The 19,552-nt window shown below is 34.7% G+C and overlaps 1 protein-coding gene across 1 annotated transcript; it reads left to right on the forward strand.

Moving 5' to 3' along the window:
* The first annotated feature begins 233 nt into the window (after positions 1 to 233).
* LOC141818786 (uncharacterized) lies at positions 234 to 15,854 on the forward strand. The gene is made up of 17 exons (XM_074706229.1): positions 234 to 1,255; positions 1,404 to 1,488; positions 1,675 to 1,737; positions 2,439 to 2,596; positions 3,905 to 3,980; positions 4,065 to 4,124; positions 4,922 to 5,026; positions 5,204 to 5,415; positions 9,796 to 10,629; positions 10,778 to 10,862; positions 11,049 to 11,111; positions 11,813 to 11,970; positions 13,280 to 13,355; positions 13,440 to 13,499; positions 14,303 to 14,407; positions 14,585 to 14,826; positions 15,469 to 15,854. The coding sequence occupies exons 1-16, from the start codon at positions 288 to 290 to the stop codon at positions 14,804 to 14,806; spliced, it is 3,330 nt and encodes a 1,109-aa protein (XP_074562330.1). The 5' UTR covers positions 234 to 287; the 3' UTR covers positions 14,807 to 14,826; positions 15,469 to 15,854.
* The last annotated feature ends 3,698 nt before the right edge of the window (positions 15,855 to 19,552 follow it).

Below are 19,552 nucleotides of genomic sequence, written 5' to 3' on the forward strand. Positions count from 1 at the left end.
ATTCATTTTCTTTCATTTTCCTATGTGATTTTAATTGCCAATTAGAAAGAGAAATTTATCCGGCTAAAATAAATTGTTTCAAATATTTTAATTAATGTTTTACCCAGCACGTGGAACACGGCCGACGGCGTTAAGACGACTTGGGGACGCGATCGCGTGACTCCAAAGCAATTGTTTAAAGATGACGGCGGCGTCCGATTTGTGGGCGTTAGAATGGTGGCCGCCGCCTCCATCTTCTCCTCCTCCTCCTCCTCCGTCGCCGTAGTCAAAGACTAGCACCGCACGTAATGGACCGCGGCAGTTCAAGATCGCACCACGGCAGCGGCAGCGGACGGCGGTTGGACCGCAGCAAGGCCCTCAAGAACGTCGGCTATGAGGTCGCTGCCGACGTTGAGACTCCCCGAACCTCACCGCACTTTGACCCCAGCACGCCGTACGGCGACCTGCCCAACCTGAGGATGCGGGGTTTCGACGGCGAGTTCGATCGAATCTGCCGCAATCTCGGCTTCTCCGATCCGGAGGATTTCGGGATCCCGTCATCCGTCTGGGAGGAGGCGCGGAAGGAACGCTTGTCGTCCGACAACTTCCTCTTTGCCACTTCCCGCGATTCCTCCTCGCGGTCTCCGCATAGCTTGTCCTCCGACGACTTTGCCTTTACCCCTCCCCGCGACTCCTTCTCGCAATCTCCCCCCACGGTGTTAACTGAACGGAGGGTTAAGGAGCCAGTGAACAGCATACCTGTACCTCCTCTTGATCTTAGTAGAGGAGGTGAGAGGGTTAGGCGAGCGGTTGATCTTTCGAATATTATGCTGCCGAGGATGACTGAATTGAGTCTCAGTCCTCCGTCTCCGATCTCTCTGCCTCGTGGCGACGACCGCAGCTCCTTGGAGTATTTTGTTCCGGATCGTGATGAAGAACGTCCTACCTCCGGACTAGATGATGAGGAGAGGAGACTGTCGGAATCCGATGAGGATCAGGTGAGCGAGGATGGGAAGTACACTGGGAAGGGAGCTTATGTAGAATCAAGCCATGACAGGGACGATTTGAGGATGAGGCTGGGGGAAACGGACAGTGAGCTTACTGAATCGACATGGGAGAGTCGTGGCGACCCTTCATCGGTGAATCCTGCCGACTCTTCGTCAGCAGAGGTGATAGTAACACCAAGCGCAATGTTGAGGAGGAGTATGTTGTTTTGGGAGAGAGTCGAATACCTTGGCAGTGGCTCGTTTGGGACTGTATTTAAGGCTATCAGCGAGTAAGTACCTATTCTTGCTATTGCACAAACAATATAGATCATGGCTCCCTATCCATTTGCATGCAATCTCTTTTTTCTTCCATTACTTGATAAGTAGTATGCTATATAGCTAATCTAATCCCATTTCCTGTTTATTTCATCTTTTCAGTGATGGATTTTTCCTTGCTGTCAAAGAAGTCTCCTTGCTTGACCAAGGAAACGATGCCAAACAACGCATATTTCAGATGGAGCAGGTTAATATACCACCGCTTGACATTATCCAGCTGTGATTTATGTGGAGTTCATTATGTATCTTTTACTTTGACCAAACAAATTTTACTAGTTTTCCTAACTCCTAAGTTCATAAGAGTTGAGTTTTTTACTCAGTAGCATCCAATAATTGCTGCTCTAAACCTCTAGCTTCAACTCTTTGCCTTCAGGAGATTGCATTCTTGAGCCGTTTCACACACCAGAATCTAATTCAGTTTTATGGAACAGACAAGGTAAATAAACTGTCATGACTTTTGTTTCTGTTATTGTGGATTCATCTGCATTCCTCCCATATCAATACATTTTTCAGAGATCTCCATGATCATTACATGAAACAAGATGATCTCTGATTTGCAATGAATGTGGTATCCTAGTGTAGATTCTTCTCCTCCAGCACAAGATATCACTTCATGTTTCACCAGTTATTATGCTTGTCCTCAATATGCTCAGTGGATAAAATCCACCTCAACTATTCTCCCCATCTCCAACCATATGTTAATATGAGATATTATGAAACCTTGTTTCGTTTCAATTTTTAGTTACTATATTCTACTTTGTTGCATCAACTCTTCAAGATAACATTTCATGAATTGTTAAAGGCTTAATGGATGTCAACCTTGGAGTTATGACATGACATACAATGCTTTGCAACAACAAATGACCAAGATTGGCTAGGAATGATGCCAGACTATAAATAGTACATTCTATAGCTTTATCATAATAAAAAATGCTTTTAAATGTTGTACCTTTATACATGCAAGAATTTTTATATACTCCAACAATGACAAAGAAAACATGATTTAGAGTTGTTGATCAGCTATTTATATTCTTGTTTGCATTTTGGTTAATCAATATAATTTCAAATTTTTATTGTTGTTCTTTTTGGAATATAGTGATTTTCTATAATAAAAAAATACATGTGCTAATTTTGCAGGATGGTTCAAAATTGTTCATCTTTCTTGAACTTGCTACTCAAGGATCTTTGGTATCAATTTATCAGAAGTATCATCTGCATCACTCTCAAGTGTCTGCTTATACCCAACAAATTTTGGAAGGACTGAATTATCTGCATAGTCAAGACGTGGTGCACAGGTGAATCTGAATGTATAGATGCAACTGATTTTTATTTGAGGCCTAAAAATGATTCAGTTACCAACAAATTTCATCTTGACATTAGACTGATTGGTTTTATTTATAGATTGGTTCACCACATGGGTCTTCCTGATACCTTTTTATCATGAAATTTGTCATGCTAACTAGGATATGCTTGACTTGTCAGACAATAAAAGTTGGTTCTAAAAATTGATAGTATTGTTCTAGTCAATGACACTGGAATTTATAATCTTAATAGAGCCACAAGACCATAGCTATTTTGATGTCTAGTTATTTGGAAGTAGATGAGTAGAAAAACATTGAAATTTGATGGTGAAACCTTGTAGGAGCAAAACATTTTAGATCTAATATCAAGATTTCAAAAAAAAAAAAGCTGATTTTCATTGTAGGGATGTGACAGGAGTGTGCGTAGCTCTTTCAGATGAATCCAGAAGATTGTTAGTTTCATCGTATTATATAATTAATAATTCTATCATAAAAGTGTTTGCTAAGGGACAATAAAATTAAAAAAGAAATGTGTAAAAAGAAGTTAAATGACATGAAAGAAAGAATAATCTGCAGGGAAAGGTCCAATCGAGGGAGAAGAGGCTAACTAGCCAAGAGAAAGGAGACGTGATTTGCACCTTGATTTATTCTTCTAGTTTTGTGAGACTTATGCTACCTTAACACTTCCAGATTGCAGTCAACCTTGAGGTCTGCCCTAATTCAATTATTCTGAACTAATCACCACATCTTAAAAAATGGTTGAAGATAATAACTTTGAGACTCCTATAAAAATGGAAAGTTAATTATGCAAATGAGAAATGTAGATCTATTCCAAACTTTATCCAAAACATATATAGCTTGCAGCAAAACAGATCAAAGTTAGCTTTGCTACATGCTAACACTTCCATCATCAGTAAGTTTGGATATTACTTGAGATCTCACTCATTATAAACTGCAAGCATTGAAGTTGATAAAATTTCTTAGTATGGATATCTATGAATAGGGTACTGGCACTTCTTCGTCCTTGGTTCCTGTATTTGCTTTAGGGAATCATATAACATTCATCTATTAGGTTTCTGTATTGATGTCTCTACCATCTTTGATATACAAAAAACATTGTGTGTTCAGAGAGCGCCAACAATATTGAAGGTATTAATCAGAAATTTTCCATGACTCATGAATTTTCTCACTTGGCATCTAAAGAAGGTGGACTTCTTAATTACTTATAATGATTCTAAAGTCTGTGGTTTTGTATGTATCTATGGGTAATCATGTAAAATTATATCCTTTTCTTCTTCTCAGAGATATTAAATGTGCAAATATTTTGGTTGATGCAAGTGGATCAGTGAAGCTTGCTGACTTTGGCTTGGCAAAAGAGGTCTTTCTCTTTTATTGATCTTCACAGTTGATGAGTATGAAGGACAATTAGTTTATTATTCTAATAATATTGTTGAACCTTCAGATATCTAAGTTCAACTGGGCAAAATCTTGCAAAGGAACTGTGTATTGGATGGCTCCAGAGGTATCATACCATCCTTTTGTGCCACATAATTTAACTATTTCCTCAGTTTGGAAGTGACAAGTTGGCAATATTGCTGTTAGTCCAAGAAAACATTCTGTGATTTACTGATGAATTTGAATATGATTGTATTTATGCAGTTAACCTATATATGTTAAACTCATTTTAATTTCCCTTTAGCTTTACCATGAAATATCCAGCTGCAATTTGCTACTTTATGCATGGAATAATGAATTGAAGATGCATTTCAGAATTAGTGAAGCTTATCTTATAATTTTCACTCGATGTATTTATGAGCATTATTAAAAAGCAAAATCTTTTGTGGTGGATTTGGTACCATAGAGAATATTTGAAATCATCCTTCTACAGACTAGCCTACGCACCTTCATGTATGACCTAGTCAGTTAGATGAAGAAGAAGATAATCTTGTTATTACCCAGATGAATTAGACTTCCAGCTTGATTGATTTTCTAAATGCACTTTCTTTGGCAAGTAGTCAGCCAATCAATTTTCGATAGACACATGCATATTTTTAGCTCGTGTATAAGTATGGTCCATGAGATTGGCCAATTTATGGATTGAGATTGTTATTTTAATTCTTCTTTACATTAGTTAATTGAAAATAGGGATTCAAATTTCTTATATGCTGAATTTCTCCTTGATATGTCTATTATTGCTGGGCCATTGTTGATGCCAGAGATATGTTTATATATGTTCTTTTGATACATATATATGCTCCATATTTACATTTGTAATCCATGAGGAGATTTTTATCATATCTTATCATTTTTATATAACAGGTTGTGAAGACCAAGCCATATGGACCTTCAGCTGATATATGGAGCCTGGGCTGCACCGTTTTAGAGATGTTGACTCGTCGACCTCCTTATCCTAACCTAGAATGGGTGAGCGATCCATATGTTTAATTTTACACTATTTCTAGTCAATTTACTTCAAGCAAGAGTTTTGTTCATGATAGAATCCATGATGGTTCATATAAATCAGTTAGAACAAACTTATATTTTAAGTGAGCGTTGGATGTTCTGATTCTTCTTTTCTTTTTCTGGTAACTGTGACTACAGATAGAAGCTTTTTATAAGATTGGTCGTGGTGAACTACCAGTTATTCCTAATTCATTGTCTGAAGAGGCTCGTGATTTCATCAAAAAGTGCTTAAGATTTAATCCTGATGATCGGCCCACAGCTGCTCAACTTTTGAAGCATCCATTTGTCAAACAATCACGTCGAGATTCTACTGGTTCTAGACAATTTTCACCAATGACAGTAGGATCCAGGCTACAATGATTATGAATTCCCATGGAAAGGTAAACCATTCTAAAAGCAAACTTTTGTTTTTTTTTTTTGCCAAATAGAAGCAAGAAAGATGTTGCAGTTGTTAAACTTGGCTAGGGAATCTTTATAAAGCTTGTCCATAACTTAAATGCCAATTATATGTCTTGAGAAATAAGACTGGGAATATAATAGAAATACTTCACTGAGAAAGAGGAAATATAGAAGCTTTCTATCTAAGAAATGGGTTTGTAACTTTCTCAATAATATGTCAATTACTAAGGTTTCAAACCACTTAATTAATCGGTATTATCTATCACATATAAAGTTCTCAATCAGATAGTTGCATGTTATTTACTTGAATTCTAATTACTATTTGTTTCTATTTAAATGGAACATATCAAAATCATGATTCCCTTTCCATATTTTTTCCTTGTTCCAAACAAACTCTCTGGATTGTTGTGGTCTTTCAAAATCAAACTGGAATAGATTTTGAATTGGAATTCCAACACCATCGTTTTCTTGCTTCAAACAAGCTCATTTCTCAAAATTGGATGTCTGGGGAATCATTTTGATTCAACTGATTCCAGGTGCATTTTGCATTTACTGTGATGCCTAAAGTTTCAAACTTATCTTCCCTACTTACGATCATTGATTGATTGCTTTTCAGTGTTGTAGGAGAACATGTGGGCAAATGATATGTGGACAAATCGACTAACAAAGTCTCTGATGAGATCACGAAGTTGATGAACCGTGAAGCTTCAGTTAACTCGCTTGGCTTGGAAGTGCCTCGCAGGATTCTCTTGAAGATATGGAACTTGCAACCACGGCTTTAGCTGAGCCTCTTCCTGCCAGGCAACTGGTAAAACTGCTGCTGACACTTTGTTGATAAATGCTTGCTTATGTTCATAAGAGACGAATTCTTTGAACTAATCCATTCAATTTAGGCATGCAAGTGCAAGAATCGCTACCTTTGTGCTATGGAAAAATGGCTTAATGAGAGTCAAGTCCTTCTTCATCCAAAGGGTCCATTTCTTTTTCTTAGTTAATGTTCAAGTCATCTTGCTATACCCGACACAGTCTGCAAAGAAATAAATTGTATCATGTTTGAGCTTGATCTAGGCAGGGACCGGACTAGGCATTTCACGCATTCCAAGTTTAGCCCAATTTTTTTAAAAAAAAATAAAACATGGATAATTTTTGTTCGATTATTTAAAAAAAATATTTTTATATTTTATAAAAAGGTACAACGCCGATAATTTATTCAATTAATTTATAAAACATGGTCTTCTCCTTCACCCACTTGTTCGGTCATCTTTCTAAAACAACCATGATTCCTCTAAGATTTTAAATTGCTAGCTTACAAGTAGCACACCTTAAACAATCAATTAAACTCATACACCACCCACTCCATGTCACCAGTCAAAAAATCAATAATTTTCTCTCAAAATAATAATAATAATAATAATAATTTTATTAGAAAGATGAAGCTACATAGATAGTTTATTGAATTAATTTATACATGGTCTTTCTTCATAATTTGATTTCTCCCATTTTGTCACGTCTCTAACACAACCATGATTCATGATTCCTCGTCCCCACTTCTTCCAACTTCTCACCCACTCTAATCTTTTAGCAATTTGTCTCAAAAAGAACTATCTCATAAAAAAAAAGTCGAAAGAAAGGAAAACCTGGGCCACCACATCTTAGATCAATCTTTTCCTGCAAATTATTCAAGAACAACTTTAAGTTGATGATTAATTGGAGTGCATGGTATTTTGCAGATATAAAATAAATTGAAATTTTCATTTCAACTCCCAAACCTATCTTCTTCTTTCAAAAGGATGGGTGATTTTTAAAAGCTCCCCTAATGTTTGTTTTTTTTTAAAATGACCTCCAAAGTTTGAATTAATTAACAGTGAAATATCTTCTATGATTTTCATATTAATCAAATTCTGAAGGGTATTTTTAAAAAAAATAGTAATTATTAAAGGAAATTCTTAATTTTTTAAAATGCCTTTTAAGATTTCAAAATAGTCAAAATACACCCCTATATTAAAAATTTTTGTGATTTCAACTCAAATCATTAACGTTGTTAATTTATTTATATGATGGAAGAAAATGATGTGTTTTAATATGACAAAAATCTCTCATGTTACTTTTCCATCAAAATAATCATATTAATAATTAAAGAGTTCAAAAGCTATTTTGACGATTCAATAGGAGGTAAAATTTTAAAAAGCAAAATAATGATCTTTTTCTTTTTCTTTTTCCAAAATAAAAAGGAGACTTAAGAGGGGGATTAGAGAGCAAACCATAGTTTCCAGCTCTTCTGAGGAAGGTGAGAAACATGATAAGGAGAGCAACACCAAATATGAGACCAATCACAATTGCTGCTGTTTTCCCAGTGTCATCATCTGGTAATTGCAGAAAACAAAGAAGAAATGTGAAAAATAGAAACATTTTGATACCCTATGATAAAGGAAAATAAAACCTAGTAATTGATCCCTACAGTTCTAAAGCGTTTGGCAAGTTTTCACCAGTTACAATGATGAGACATTTATCAAATACGAAAGCAAATCATTTGAGGAAAGAAAAATATGAGTCGGCACTTTTGTCCTTGTTCAATGTTTTTTTTATGTGCCTTTAGCTGTCCTATCATATACGAACAAGATTATGATCCTTTTAGAAAAAGCAGATTCTTCGATAATGTTACAATAAGTCCACGTATAATCATGCCTAGTGGTACCATACCTTCAAAAAATTTTTATGGGGTTTTCTGATATGAGACCGTTTCGGCGGTAGGGTCGGTCACTATAAAAAGTTTACCCATTACAATTTTGTTGAATTGTCTTATCCCAAGTGGTAAGCATGGAGACACCTGTTGCTTGAGGTTTCGAGTTCGAATCCTCTTAGCAACATATATTAGTTGACTGAGGTGCTGTGCGATTCAAGTATTAGCTCGGCTAAGGTGCTGTTTCGGCAGTAAGCTCTTATCAACCTTATCAACCTAGGGGGTGCTATGGGGCCGTTTCGACGGTGGGGTCGATTACTAAAAAATCCCTTATTTTCCCCCGGGGCAATGGTGTTTGTAGGACATCCGGGTTGTGACCTAGGGACCCGCGGTTCGATCCCCAGCTATGGTATATTTGCTTCCAAATGGGGAACCCGGGGCATTTACCCTGGGGGTCGGTGGAAAACTTCCGTGGGACCTGGACCGCCCCCGAGTGCGCTTCCCGATTTACTGGGGGTCGGTGGAAAACTGGGGTCGAGATTGAGTCCATGAAACTGACTGAGATTTATTTTTTTATTTTTTAGAAAAATCCATTTGGCAATAAATCTATTTTTTTGAAGCACACGATTCTTCATTTAACTCTCTTAACACACTTAAAGTGCCAATTTTTTATATTAACATTTTTTAATTCACATTAATATCTTAGTCTTTTTTTTTTGAATAAATAAAAAATTAAGAATATTAAAAAGAAAATCAAAGTTAGATAAAAAATTTTTTTAAAAACACATTTAAAATAATATAAATATATATTTAAATGATTAATAAATATTTTAATTAATTTATATTTAGACGATCAATAAATATTATAATTAAATGATATAAAATTATAATAAATATATTCATCCAAGAAGAAAAAGTTACAATTCATGGGTTTTTTAATACGATAAAGCTTAAAATAATGAAAAGTACATATTAGATTAAATTAAACCGTTTAAAAGAGGCTATATATATTTTTAATATTCTTTTCTTTTTTCCTTTATTTCACTTTTATTTATTTATAATTAAATATTAAAAATTAGAAAACAAAAAAGTTTATATTTTTATTAATATTCTTTTATATATATTATATTTTTATTAAAACCCCAAATTAAAAATAAAAATATGAATAAATTTAAAAATCCGTTAAAAACATAAGTATTAATATTTAAAATAATTTTTTTTATTCTTTTAAATTATCAATAACTTTTAATTAAAACTTATTAATAGATTTACTTTTTCTAAAAAAATTATATATTAATAAAAAAATCAAGCAAAGCATGTCATTTTATATAAATTTAAATTTTTTAGGACAATCAAAATGTTTAATAAAAAAACTAAGTATTTATTTTTTATTCGATTCAATACAAATGGAAAGTATGATGAAATTTTTCAAAATTAAATGTACCTGACGACAAAAATTAACAGAATACTAAACTCTAACAAAAACCCTAGCGCTTATTTAAGCACTCATCTTCCCCTCTTTTCCTCCGTCCCACAGAAACCCTAGCGCTTATTTAAGACTCATCTTCCCCTCTTTTCCTCCGTCCCCGCGGACGTGCCACCCCACACGCTCCTCCTAATGCCTAATCGACGCTGGGCCGCTGCCTCCGAGGCGGCCGCTGTCGCCTCGGTGGCAGTCGCCGCTGCCTCCGGCCGCCTCCGAGGCGGCCGCTCGGTGGCAGCGGCGATTGCTACCGAGGCTGCAGCGATTGCTACCGAGCAGCAGCGGCCCCCAAAGCCACGGTCGTCGCGGTCTAGAACATTTTGGCGGCAACTTCCTCTTTACCACTTCCCGCGATTCCTCCTCGCGGTCTCCGCATAGCTTGTCCTCCGACGACTTTGCCTTTACCCCTCCCCGCGACTCCTTGTCGCAATCTCCCCCCACGGTGTTAACCGAACGGAGGGTTAAGGAGCCAGTGAACAGCATACCTGTACCTCCTCTTGATCTTAGTAGAGGAGGTGAGAGGGTTAGGCGAGCGGTTGATCTTTCGAATATTATGCTGCCGAGGATGACTGAATTGAGTCTCAGTCCTCCGTCTCCGATCTCTCTGCCTCGTGGCGACGACCGCAGCTCCTTGGAGTATTTTGTTCCGGATCGTGATGAAGAACGTCCTACCTCCGGACTAGATGATGAGGAGAGGAGACTGTCGGAATCCGATGAGGATCAGGTGAGCGAGGATGGGAAGTACACTGGGAAGGGAGCTTATGTAGAATCAAGCCATGACAGGGACGATTTGAGGATGAGGCTGGGGGAAACGGACAGTGAGCTTACTGAATCGACATGGGAGAGTCGTGGCGACCCTTCATCGGTGAATCCTGCCGACTCTTCGTCAGCAGAGGTGATAGTAACACCAAGCGCAATGTTGAGGAGGAGTATGTTGTTTTGGGAGAGAGTCGAATACCTTGGCAGTGGCTCGTTTGGGACTGTATTTAAGGCTATCAGCGAGTAAGTACCTATTCTTGCTATTGCACAAACAATATAGATCATGGCTCCCTATCCATTTGCATGCAATCTCTTTTTTCTTCCATTACTTGATAAGTAGTATGCTATATAGCTAATCTAATCCCATTTCCTGTTTATTTCATCTTTTCAGTGATGGATTTTTCCTTGCTGTCAAAGAAGTCTCCTTGCTTGACCAAGGAAACGATGCCAAACAACGCATATTTCAGATGGAGCAGGTTAATATACCACCGCTTGACATTATCCAGCTGTGATTTATGTGGAGTTCATTATGTATCTTTTACTTTGACCAAACAAATTTTACTAGTTTTCCTAACTCCTAAGTTCATAAGAGTTGAGTTTTTTACTCAGTAGCATCCAATAATTGCTGCTCTAAACCTCTAGCTTCAACTCTTTGCCTTCAGGAGATTGCATTCTTGAGCCGTTTCACACACCAGAATCTAATTCAGTTTTATGGAACAGACAAGGTAAATAAACTGTCATGACTTTTGTTTCTGTTATTGTGGATTCATCTGCATTCCTCCCATATCAATACATTTTTCAGAGATCTCCATGATCATTACATGAAACAAGATGATCTCTGATTTGCAATGAATGTGGTATCCTTGTGAAGATTCTTCTCCTCCAGCACAAGATATCACTTCATGTTTCACCAGTTATTATGCTTGTCCTCAATATGCTCAGTGGATAAAATCCACCTCAACTATTCTCCCCATCTCCAACCATATGTTAATATGAGATATTATGAAACCTTGTTTCGTTTCAATTTTTAGTTACTATATGCTACTTTGTTGCATCAACTCTTCAAGATAACATTTCATGAATTGTTAAAGGCTTAATGGATGTCAACCTTGGAGTTATGACATGACATACAATGCTTTGCAACAACAAATGACCAAGATTGGCTAGGAATGATGCCAGACTATAAATAGTACATTCTATAGCTTTATCATAATAAAAAATGCTTTTAAATGTTGTACCTTTATACATGCAAGAATTTTTATATACTCCAACAATGACAAAGAAAACATGATTTAGAGTTGTTGATCAGCTATTTATATTCTTGTTTGCATTTTGGTTAATCAATATAATTTCAAATTTTTATTGTTGTTCTTTTTGGAATATAGTGATTTTCTATAATAAAAAAATACATGTGCTAATTTTGCAGGATGGTTCAAAATTGTTCATCTTTCTTGAACTTGCTACTCAAGGATCTTTGGTATCAATTTATCAGAAGTATCATCTGCATCACTCTCAAGTGTCTGCTTATACCCAACAAATTTTGGAAGGACTGAATTATCTGCATAGTCAAGACGTGGTGCACAGGTGAATCTGAATGTATAGATGCAACTGATTTTTATTTGAGGCCTAAAAATGATTCAGTTACCAACAAATTTCATCTTGACATTAGACTGATTGGTTTTATTTATAGATTGGTTCACCACATGGGTCTTCCTGATACCTTTTTATCATGAAATTTGTCATGCTAACTAGGATATGCTTGACTTGTCAGACAATAAAAGTTGGTTCTAAAAATTGATAGTATTGTTCTAGTCAATGACACTGGAATTTATAATCTTAATAGAGCCACAAGACCATAGCTATTTTGATGTCTAGTTATTTGGAAGTAGATGAGTAGAAAAACATTGAAATTTGATGGTGAAACCTTGTAGGAGCAAAACATTTTAGATCTAATATCAAGATTTCAAAAAAAAAAGAAGCTGATTTTCATTGTAGGGATGTGACAGGAGTGTGCGTAGCTCTTTCAGATGAATCCAGAAGATTGTTAGTTTCATCGTATTATATAATTAATAATTCTATCATAAAAGTGTTTGCTAAGGGACAATAAAATTAAAAAAGAAATGTGTAAAAAGAAGTTAAATGACATGAAAGAAAGAATAATCTGCAGGGAAAGGTCCAATCGAGGGAGAAGAGGCTAACTAGCCAAGAGAAAGGAGACGTGATTTGCACCTTGATTTATTCTTCTAGTTTTGTGAGACTTGATGTACCTTAACACTTCCAGATTGCAGTCAACCTTGAGGTCTGCCCTAATTCAATTATTCTGAACTAATCACCACATCTTAAAAAATGGTTGAAGATAATAACTTTGAGACTCCTATAAAAATGGAAAGTTAATTATGCAAATGAGAAATGTAGATCTATTCCAAACTTTATCCAAAACATATATAGCTTGCAGCAAAACAGATCAAAGTTAGCTTTGCTACATGCTAACACTTCCATCATCAGTAAGTATGGATATTACTTGAGATCTCACTCATTATAAACTGCAAGCATTGAAGTTGATAAAATTTCTTAGTATGGATATCTATGAATAGGGTACTGGCACTTCTTCGTCCTTGGTTCCTGTATTTGCTTTAGGGAATCATATAACATTCATCTATTAGGTTTCTGCATTGATGTCTCTACCATCTTTGATATACAAAAAATATTGTGTGTTTAGAGAGCGCCAACAATATTGAAGGTATTAATCAGAAATTTTCCATGACTCATGAATTTTCTCACTTGGCATCTAAAGAAGGTGGACTTCTTAATTACTTATAATGATTCTAAAGTCTGTGGTTTTGTATGTATCTATGGGTAATCATGTAAAATTATATCCTTTTCTTCTTCTCAGAGATATTAAATGTGCAAATATTTTGGTTGATGCAAGTGGATCAGTGAAGCTTGCTGACTTTGGCTTGGCAAAAGAGGTCTTTCTCTTTTATTGATCTTCACAGTTGATGAGTATGAAGGACAATTAGTTTATTATTCTAAAAATATTGTTGAACCTTCAGATATCTAAGTTCAACTGGGCAAAATCTTGCAAAGGAACTGTGTATTGGATGGCTCCAGAGGTATCATACCATCCTTTTGTGCCACATAATTTAACTATTTCCTCAGTTTGGAAGTGACAAGTTGGCAATATTGCTGTTAGTCCAAGAAAACATTCTGTGATTTACTGATGAATTTGAATATGATTGTATTTATGCAGTTAACCTATATATGTTAAACACATTTTAATTTCCCTTTAGCTTTACCATGAAATATCCAGCTGCAATTTGCTACTTTATGCATGGAATAATGAATTGAAGATGCATTTCAGAATTACTGAAGCTTATCTTATAATTTTCACTCGATGTATTTATGAGCATTATTAAAAAAGCAAAATCTTTTGTGGTGGATTTGGTACCATAGAGAATATTTGAAATCATCCTTCTACAGACTAGCCTACGCACCTTCATGTATGACCTAGTCAGTTAGATGAAGAAGAAGATAATCTTGTTATTACCCAGATGAATTAGACTTCCAACTTGATTGATTTTCTAAATGCACTTTCTTTGGCAAGTAGTCAGCCAATCAATTTTCGATAGACACATGCATATTTTTAGCTCGTGTATAAGTATGGTGGCTTCAATGAGATTGGCCAATTTATGGATTGAGATTGTTATTTTAATTCTTCTTTACATTAGTTAATTGAAAATAGGGATTCAAATTTCTTATATGCTGAATTTCTCCTTGATATGTCTATTATTGCTGGGCCATTGTTGATGCCAGAGATATGTTTATATATGTTCTTTTGATACATATATATGCTCCATATTTACATTTGTAATCCATGAGGAGATTTTTATCATATCTTATCATTTTTATATAACAGGTTGTGAAGACCAAGCCATATGGACCTTCAGCTGATATATGGAGCCTGGGCTGCACCGTTTTAGAGATGTTGACTCGTCGACCTCCTTATCCTAACCTAGAATGGGTGAGCGATCCATATGTTTAATTTTACACTATTTCTAGTCAATTTACTTCAAGCAAGAGTTTTGTTCATGATAGAATCCATGATGGTTCACATAAATCAGTTAGAACAAACTTATATTTTAAGTGAGCGTTGGATGTTCTGATTCTTCTTTTCTTTTTCTGGTAACTGTGACTACAGATAGAAGCTTTTTATAAGATTGGTCGTGGTGAACTACCAGTTATTCCTAATTCATTGTCTGAAGAGGCTCGTGATTTCATCAAAAAGTGCTTAAGATTTAATCCTGATGATCGGCCCACAGCTGCTCAACTTTTGAAGCATCCATTTGTCAAACAATCACGTCGAGATTCTACTGGTTCTAGACAATTTTCACCAATGACAGTAGGATCCAGGCTACAATGATTATGAATTCCCATGGAAAGGTAAACCATTCTAAAAGCAAACTTTTGTTTTTTTTTTGCCAAATAGAAGCAAGAAAGATGTTGCAGTTGTTAAACTTGGCTAGGGAATCTTTATAAAGCTTGTCCATAACTTAAATGCCAATTATATGTCTTGAGAAATAAGACTGGGAATATAATAGAAATACTTCACTGAGAAAGAGGAAATATAGAAGCTTTCTATCTAAGAAATGGGTTTGTAACTTTCTCAATAATATGTCAATTACTAAGGTTTCAAACCACTTAATTAATCGGTATTATCTATCACATATAAAGTTCTCAATCAGATAGTTGCATGTTATTTACTTGAATTCTAATTACTATTTGTTTCTATTTAAATGGAACATATCAAAATCAGGATTCCCTTTCCATATTTTTTCCTTGTTCCAAACAAACTCTCTGGATTGTTGTGGTCTTTCAAAATCAAACTGGAATAGATTTTGAATTGGAATTCCAACACCATCGTTTTCTTGCTTCAAACAAGCTCATTTCTCAAAATTGGATGTCTGGGGAATCATTTTTGATTCAACTGATTCCAGGTGCATTTTGCATTTACTGTGATGCCTAAAGTTTCAAACTTATCTTCCCTACTTACGATCATTGATTGATTGCTTTTCAGTGTTGTAGGAGAACATGTGGACGATATGTGGACAAATCGACTAACAAAGTCTCTGATGAGATCACGAAGTTGATGAACCGTGAAGCTTCAGTTAACTCGCTTGGCTTGGAAGTGCCTCGCAGGATTCTCTTGAAGATATGGAACTTGCCACCACGGCTTTAGCTGAGCCTCTTCCTGCCAGGCAACTGGTAAAACTGCTGCTGACACTTTGTTGATAAATGCTTGCTTATGTTCATAAGAGACGAATTCTTTGAACTAATCCATTCAATTTAGGCATGCAAGTGCAAGAATCGCTACCTTTGTGCTATGGAAAAATGGCTTAATGAGAGTCAAGTCCTTCTTCATCCAAAGGGTCCATTTCTTTTTCTTAGTTAATGTTCAAGTCATCTTGCCATACCCGACACAGTCTGCAAAGAAATAAATTGTGTCTTGATCTAGGCAGGGACCGGACTAGGCATTTCACGCATTCCAAGTTTAGCCCAATTTTTTTTTTAAAATAAAACATGGATAATTTTTCTTCGATTATTTTAAAAAATATTTTTATATTTTATAAAAAGGTACAACGCCGATAATTTATTCAATTAATTTATAAAACATGGTCTTCTCCTTCACCCACTTGGTGGGTCATCTTTCTAAAACAACCATGATTCCTCTAAGATTTTAAATTGCTAGCTTACAAGTAGCACACCTTAAACAATCAATTAAACTCATACACCGTCCACTCCATGTCACCAGTCAAATAATCAATAATTTTCTCTCAAAATAATAATAATAATAATAATAATAATAATAATTTTATTAGAAAGATGAAGCTACATAGATAGTTTATTGAATTAATTTATACATGGTCTTTCTTCATAATTTGATTTCTCCCATTTTTGTCACGTCTCTAACACAACCATGATTCATGATTCCTCGTCCCCACTTCTTCCAACTTCTCACCCACTCTAATCTTTTAGCAATTTGTCTCAAAAAGAACTATCTCATAAAAAAAAAAGTCGAAAGAAAGGAAAACCTGGGCCACCACATCTTAGATCAATCTTTTCCTGCAAATTATTCAAGAACAACTTTAAGTTGATGATTAATTGGAGTGCATGGTATTTTGCAGATATAAAATAAATTGAAATTTTCATTTCAACTCCCAAACCTATCTTCTTCTTTCAAAAGGATGGGTGATTTTTAAAAGCTCCCCTAATGTTTGTTTTTTTTTAAAATGACCTCCAAAGTTTGAATTAATTAACAGTGAAATATCTTCTATGATTTTCATATTAATCAAATTCTGAAGGGTATTTTTAAAAAAATAGTAATTATTAAAGGAAATTCTTAATTTTTTAAAATGCCTTTTAAGATTTCAAAATAGTCAAAATACACCCCTATATTAAAATTTTTTGTGATTTCAACTCAAATCATTAACGTTGTTAATTTATTTATATGTGTTTTAATATGACAAAAATCTCTCATGTTACTTTTCCATCAAAATAATCATATTAATAATTAAAGAGTTCAAAAGCTATTTTGACGATTCAATAGGAGATAAAATTTTAAAAAGCAAAATAATGATTTTTTTCTTTTTCTTTTTCCAAAATAAAAAGGAAACTTGAGAGGGAATAGAGAGCAAACCATAGTTTCCAGCTCTTCTTAGGAAGGGGATGATAGAGAGCAAACCATAGTTTCCAGCTCTTCTGAGGAAGGTGAGACCAAAGAACTATCTCATATGAGACCAATCATCTGGTAATTGCAGAAAACAAAGAAGAAATGTGAAAAATATAAACATTTTGATACCCTATGATAAAGGAAAATAAAACCTAGTAATTGATCCCTACGGCTCTAAAGCGTTTGACAAGTTTTCACATGTTACAATGATGAGACATTTATCTAATACGAAAGCAAATCATTTGAGGAAAGAAAAACATGAGTCGGCACTTTTGTCCTTGTTCAATGTTTTTTTTATGTGCCTTTAGCTGTCCTATCATATACGAACAAGATGATGATCCTTTTAGAAAAAGCAAATATAAACTGAAATCAAGGGGGAGCCAACAATGTCACACTCCAAGGGTCTTTGAATATGCAAGATTTGAAGACATTTAACCTAATCGTCCAATAATTTGGACCCACTATAATTAGTAAAATAAGCCATTTGTCTTAGTCTTTAAATTCATAGAAGAAATTCAGATTAAACAGAGCTCTACAACTTGGACTGAACCTCTCTACTTTAGGTTGGTTGGCGGATGGGATGTGTAAAACAATCAACAAAAGGTGATTTGATCGACTGATTTATCACAAAACTGTAAGAATTGACTAATTTTTAGAGGGTCCAGAGAAAATGACCAGACCTGATAACTCTACAGCTTTGGTTAGTTCATCCATCGATGTGGACTAATAAAAAAACCAGTCTAAACGATCAGTTTTACAAAACTGGAATAGTTTTGCTATATGAAGCAGCAGAGTTACAGAAGAAGATGTCTTAGTTTCACATAATAATGAATACCAAAATGAAAAGGGGAAAAAGGTTTATGAGATCTCCTGTTTGCAGATGTGATATGTCTGCAGATGTGATATGTCTGCATTAATCAGGTCTACATGATTTGTGAATAAAAAGGAATCATAATCAAACTGTTTTCTTCATGTGGAGAAGCTTCTTGTAAACTTGTAGTCCAGTCCAACCAACTGTTCTCGGCTAGCATAATGCAAACTATGAACTTTGAAATCAAGGAACCAGAAAACTGTTCTTGACTAGGATAGTAACAAATGGAAGACTAATCATGTGGAAAAAAAATATTTAAGACTTTAAAGTCAAGAAACCAGTAAAATAAAGACTGCAACTGTAATTCCTTCAATGCTCTTCATGTATATATGACTAAACTTCAAGACATGGAAGAGCAAGATGGATCAAGAAACCGGAATAATTACAACTGTAACTGATTAAATGACCTTCAATAATTATATGTGGGCTCAAGCAACTTGTCGGCATTTAAGACTAAAAAGGAAGGTCTTTAACTATGCAATAAATTTTATAACCGAACAAAATAAGGCTTCATATAGAAATTAAGGAGGGCAATGAATAGAGTTGTTAGCATTTGGATAAGTCTACCTAAGTTTCCAACTAGAATTGTCAGCCTTACAAGAAACTGCCTACTCAAACATCATCTTTCTTATGTAGGACAAAAATTTAGGAGTAAATTAAAATGCTACCGAACGGTTGAACTACCAAATCCCAACTAGTTAGTTCTTTTTTCTTTTAGGTAAACAACTAGTTAGTCCTCTGTATCACGGAAACTTGGTACTGATAAATTATCTCATGAATTATTTTAAAGTTGATATATATAAGAAATGATGGATGACTAAATGAATTGATCACTCAACTAAACATATCCAATCATATACTCAAAATGTAAAATTGAAAAGGAAAAACATGAACCAAGAGAATGCTTCATCATCTAACCAATCTTGAGGTCAGAATTCATCACAGAATCACATAATAAAGCGCCAAAGGAGTAAGTAAGTATAAAATAATACCAAGGACAAAAGTTTAGCTTACCTTCTTTTCAAAATACCCCCTAAAAGTTTTTAAAAATAAAGTAAAAATGTGATGCTTGCTCCTATTAAATACATTTTATTTTTAAAAAATAACATGACACTTGACTATTTCATTAAGTAATTTAACAGTGTTAATCATTAGAAAATTAAATAATAAAAGTTTATATTTTTAAATGGTATTTTGACAATTTTAAATTTTGGAAAAAAATATTTTAGAAAAAATAGAAGGTGAACTTCAGGGGATTTTTCCCCCAACTTTTATTTTGTAAATTGTTAATATATTTTAACCTTTTTGAACAAGAACAAGAACAAGAAAAAAGAAAAAATCTTCATGGATTGTAGTATTATCGAAATTCTTACAATTTTTGTAAATTCTAGTCACTTTATTAGCAGATTCTTCAATGATGTCACAATAACTCCACGTATAATCATATTAATTAAGTCGATATATCTATTTATTATGATGTTTTAGAAATTAAATAAGTATGAATTACAAATTAAGAAAGTTGTTATTGTGAATTATGAGTTAAGGTAAATTTTAATTTTTTTCTGCAA

The sequence above is a fragment of the Curcuma longa genome, unplaced genomic scaffold (assembly GCF_044706935.1).
Source record: "Curcuma longa cultivar G26 ecotype Majalengka, Jawa Barat unplaced genomic scaffold, ITB_CL_G26_1.1 contig_25976, whole genome shotgun sequence".
NCBI lineage: Eukaryota > Viridiplantae > Streptophyta > Magnoliopsida > Zingiberales > Zingiberaceae > Curcuma > Curcuma longa.

Coding starts and splice junctions, on each gene's coding strand:
- LOC141818786 (XM_074706229.1), top strand. CDS start 288: ATGGACCGCGGCAGTTCAAGATCGCACCACGGCAGCGGCAGCGGACGG. Junction 5,027..5,203: donor CTTATCCTAACCTAGAATGG/GTGAGCGATCCA, acceptor CTGTGACTACAG/ATAGAAGCTTTTTATAAGAT. Junction 11,112..11,812: donor AGTTTTATGGAACAGACAAG/GTAAATAAACTG, acceptor CTAATTTTGCAG/GATGGTTCAAAATTGTTCAT.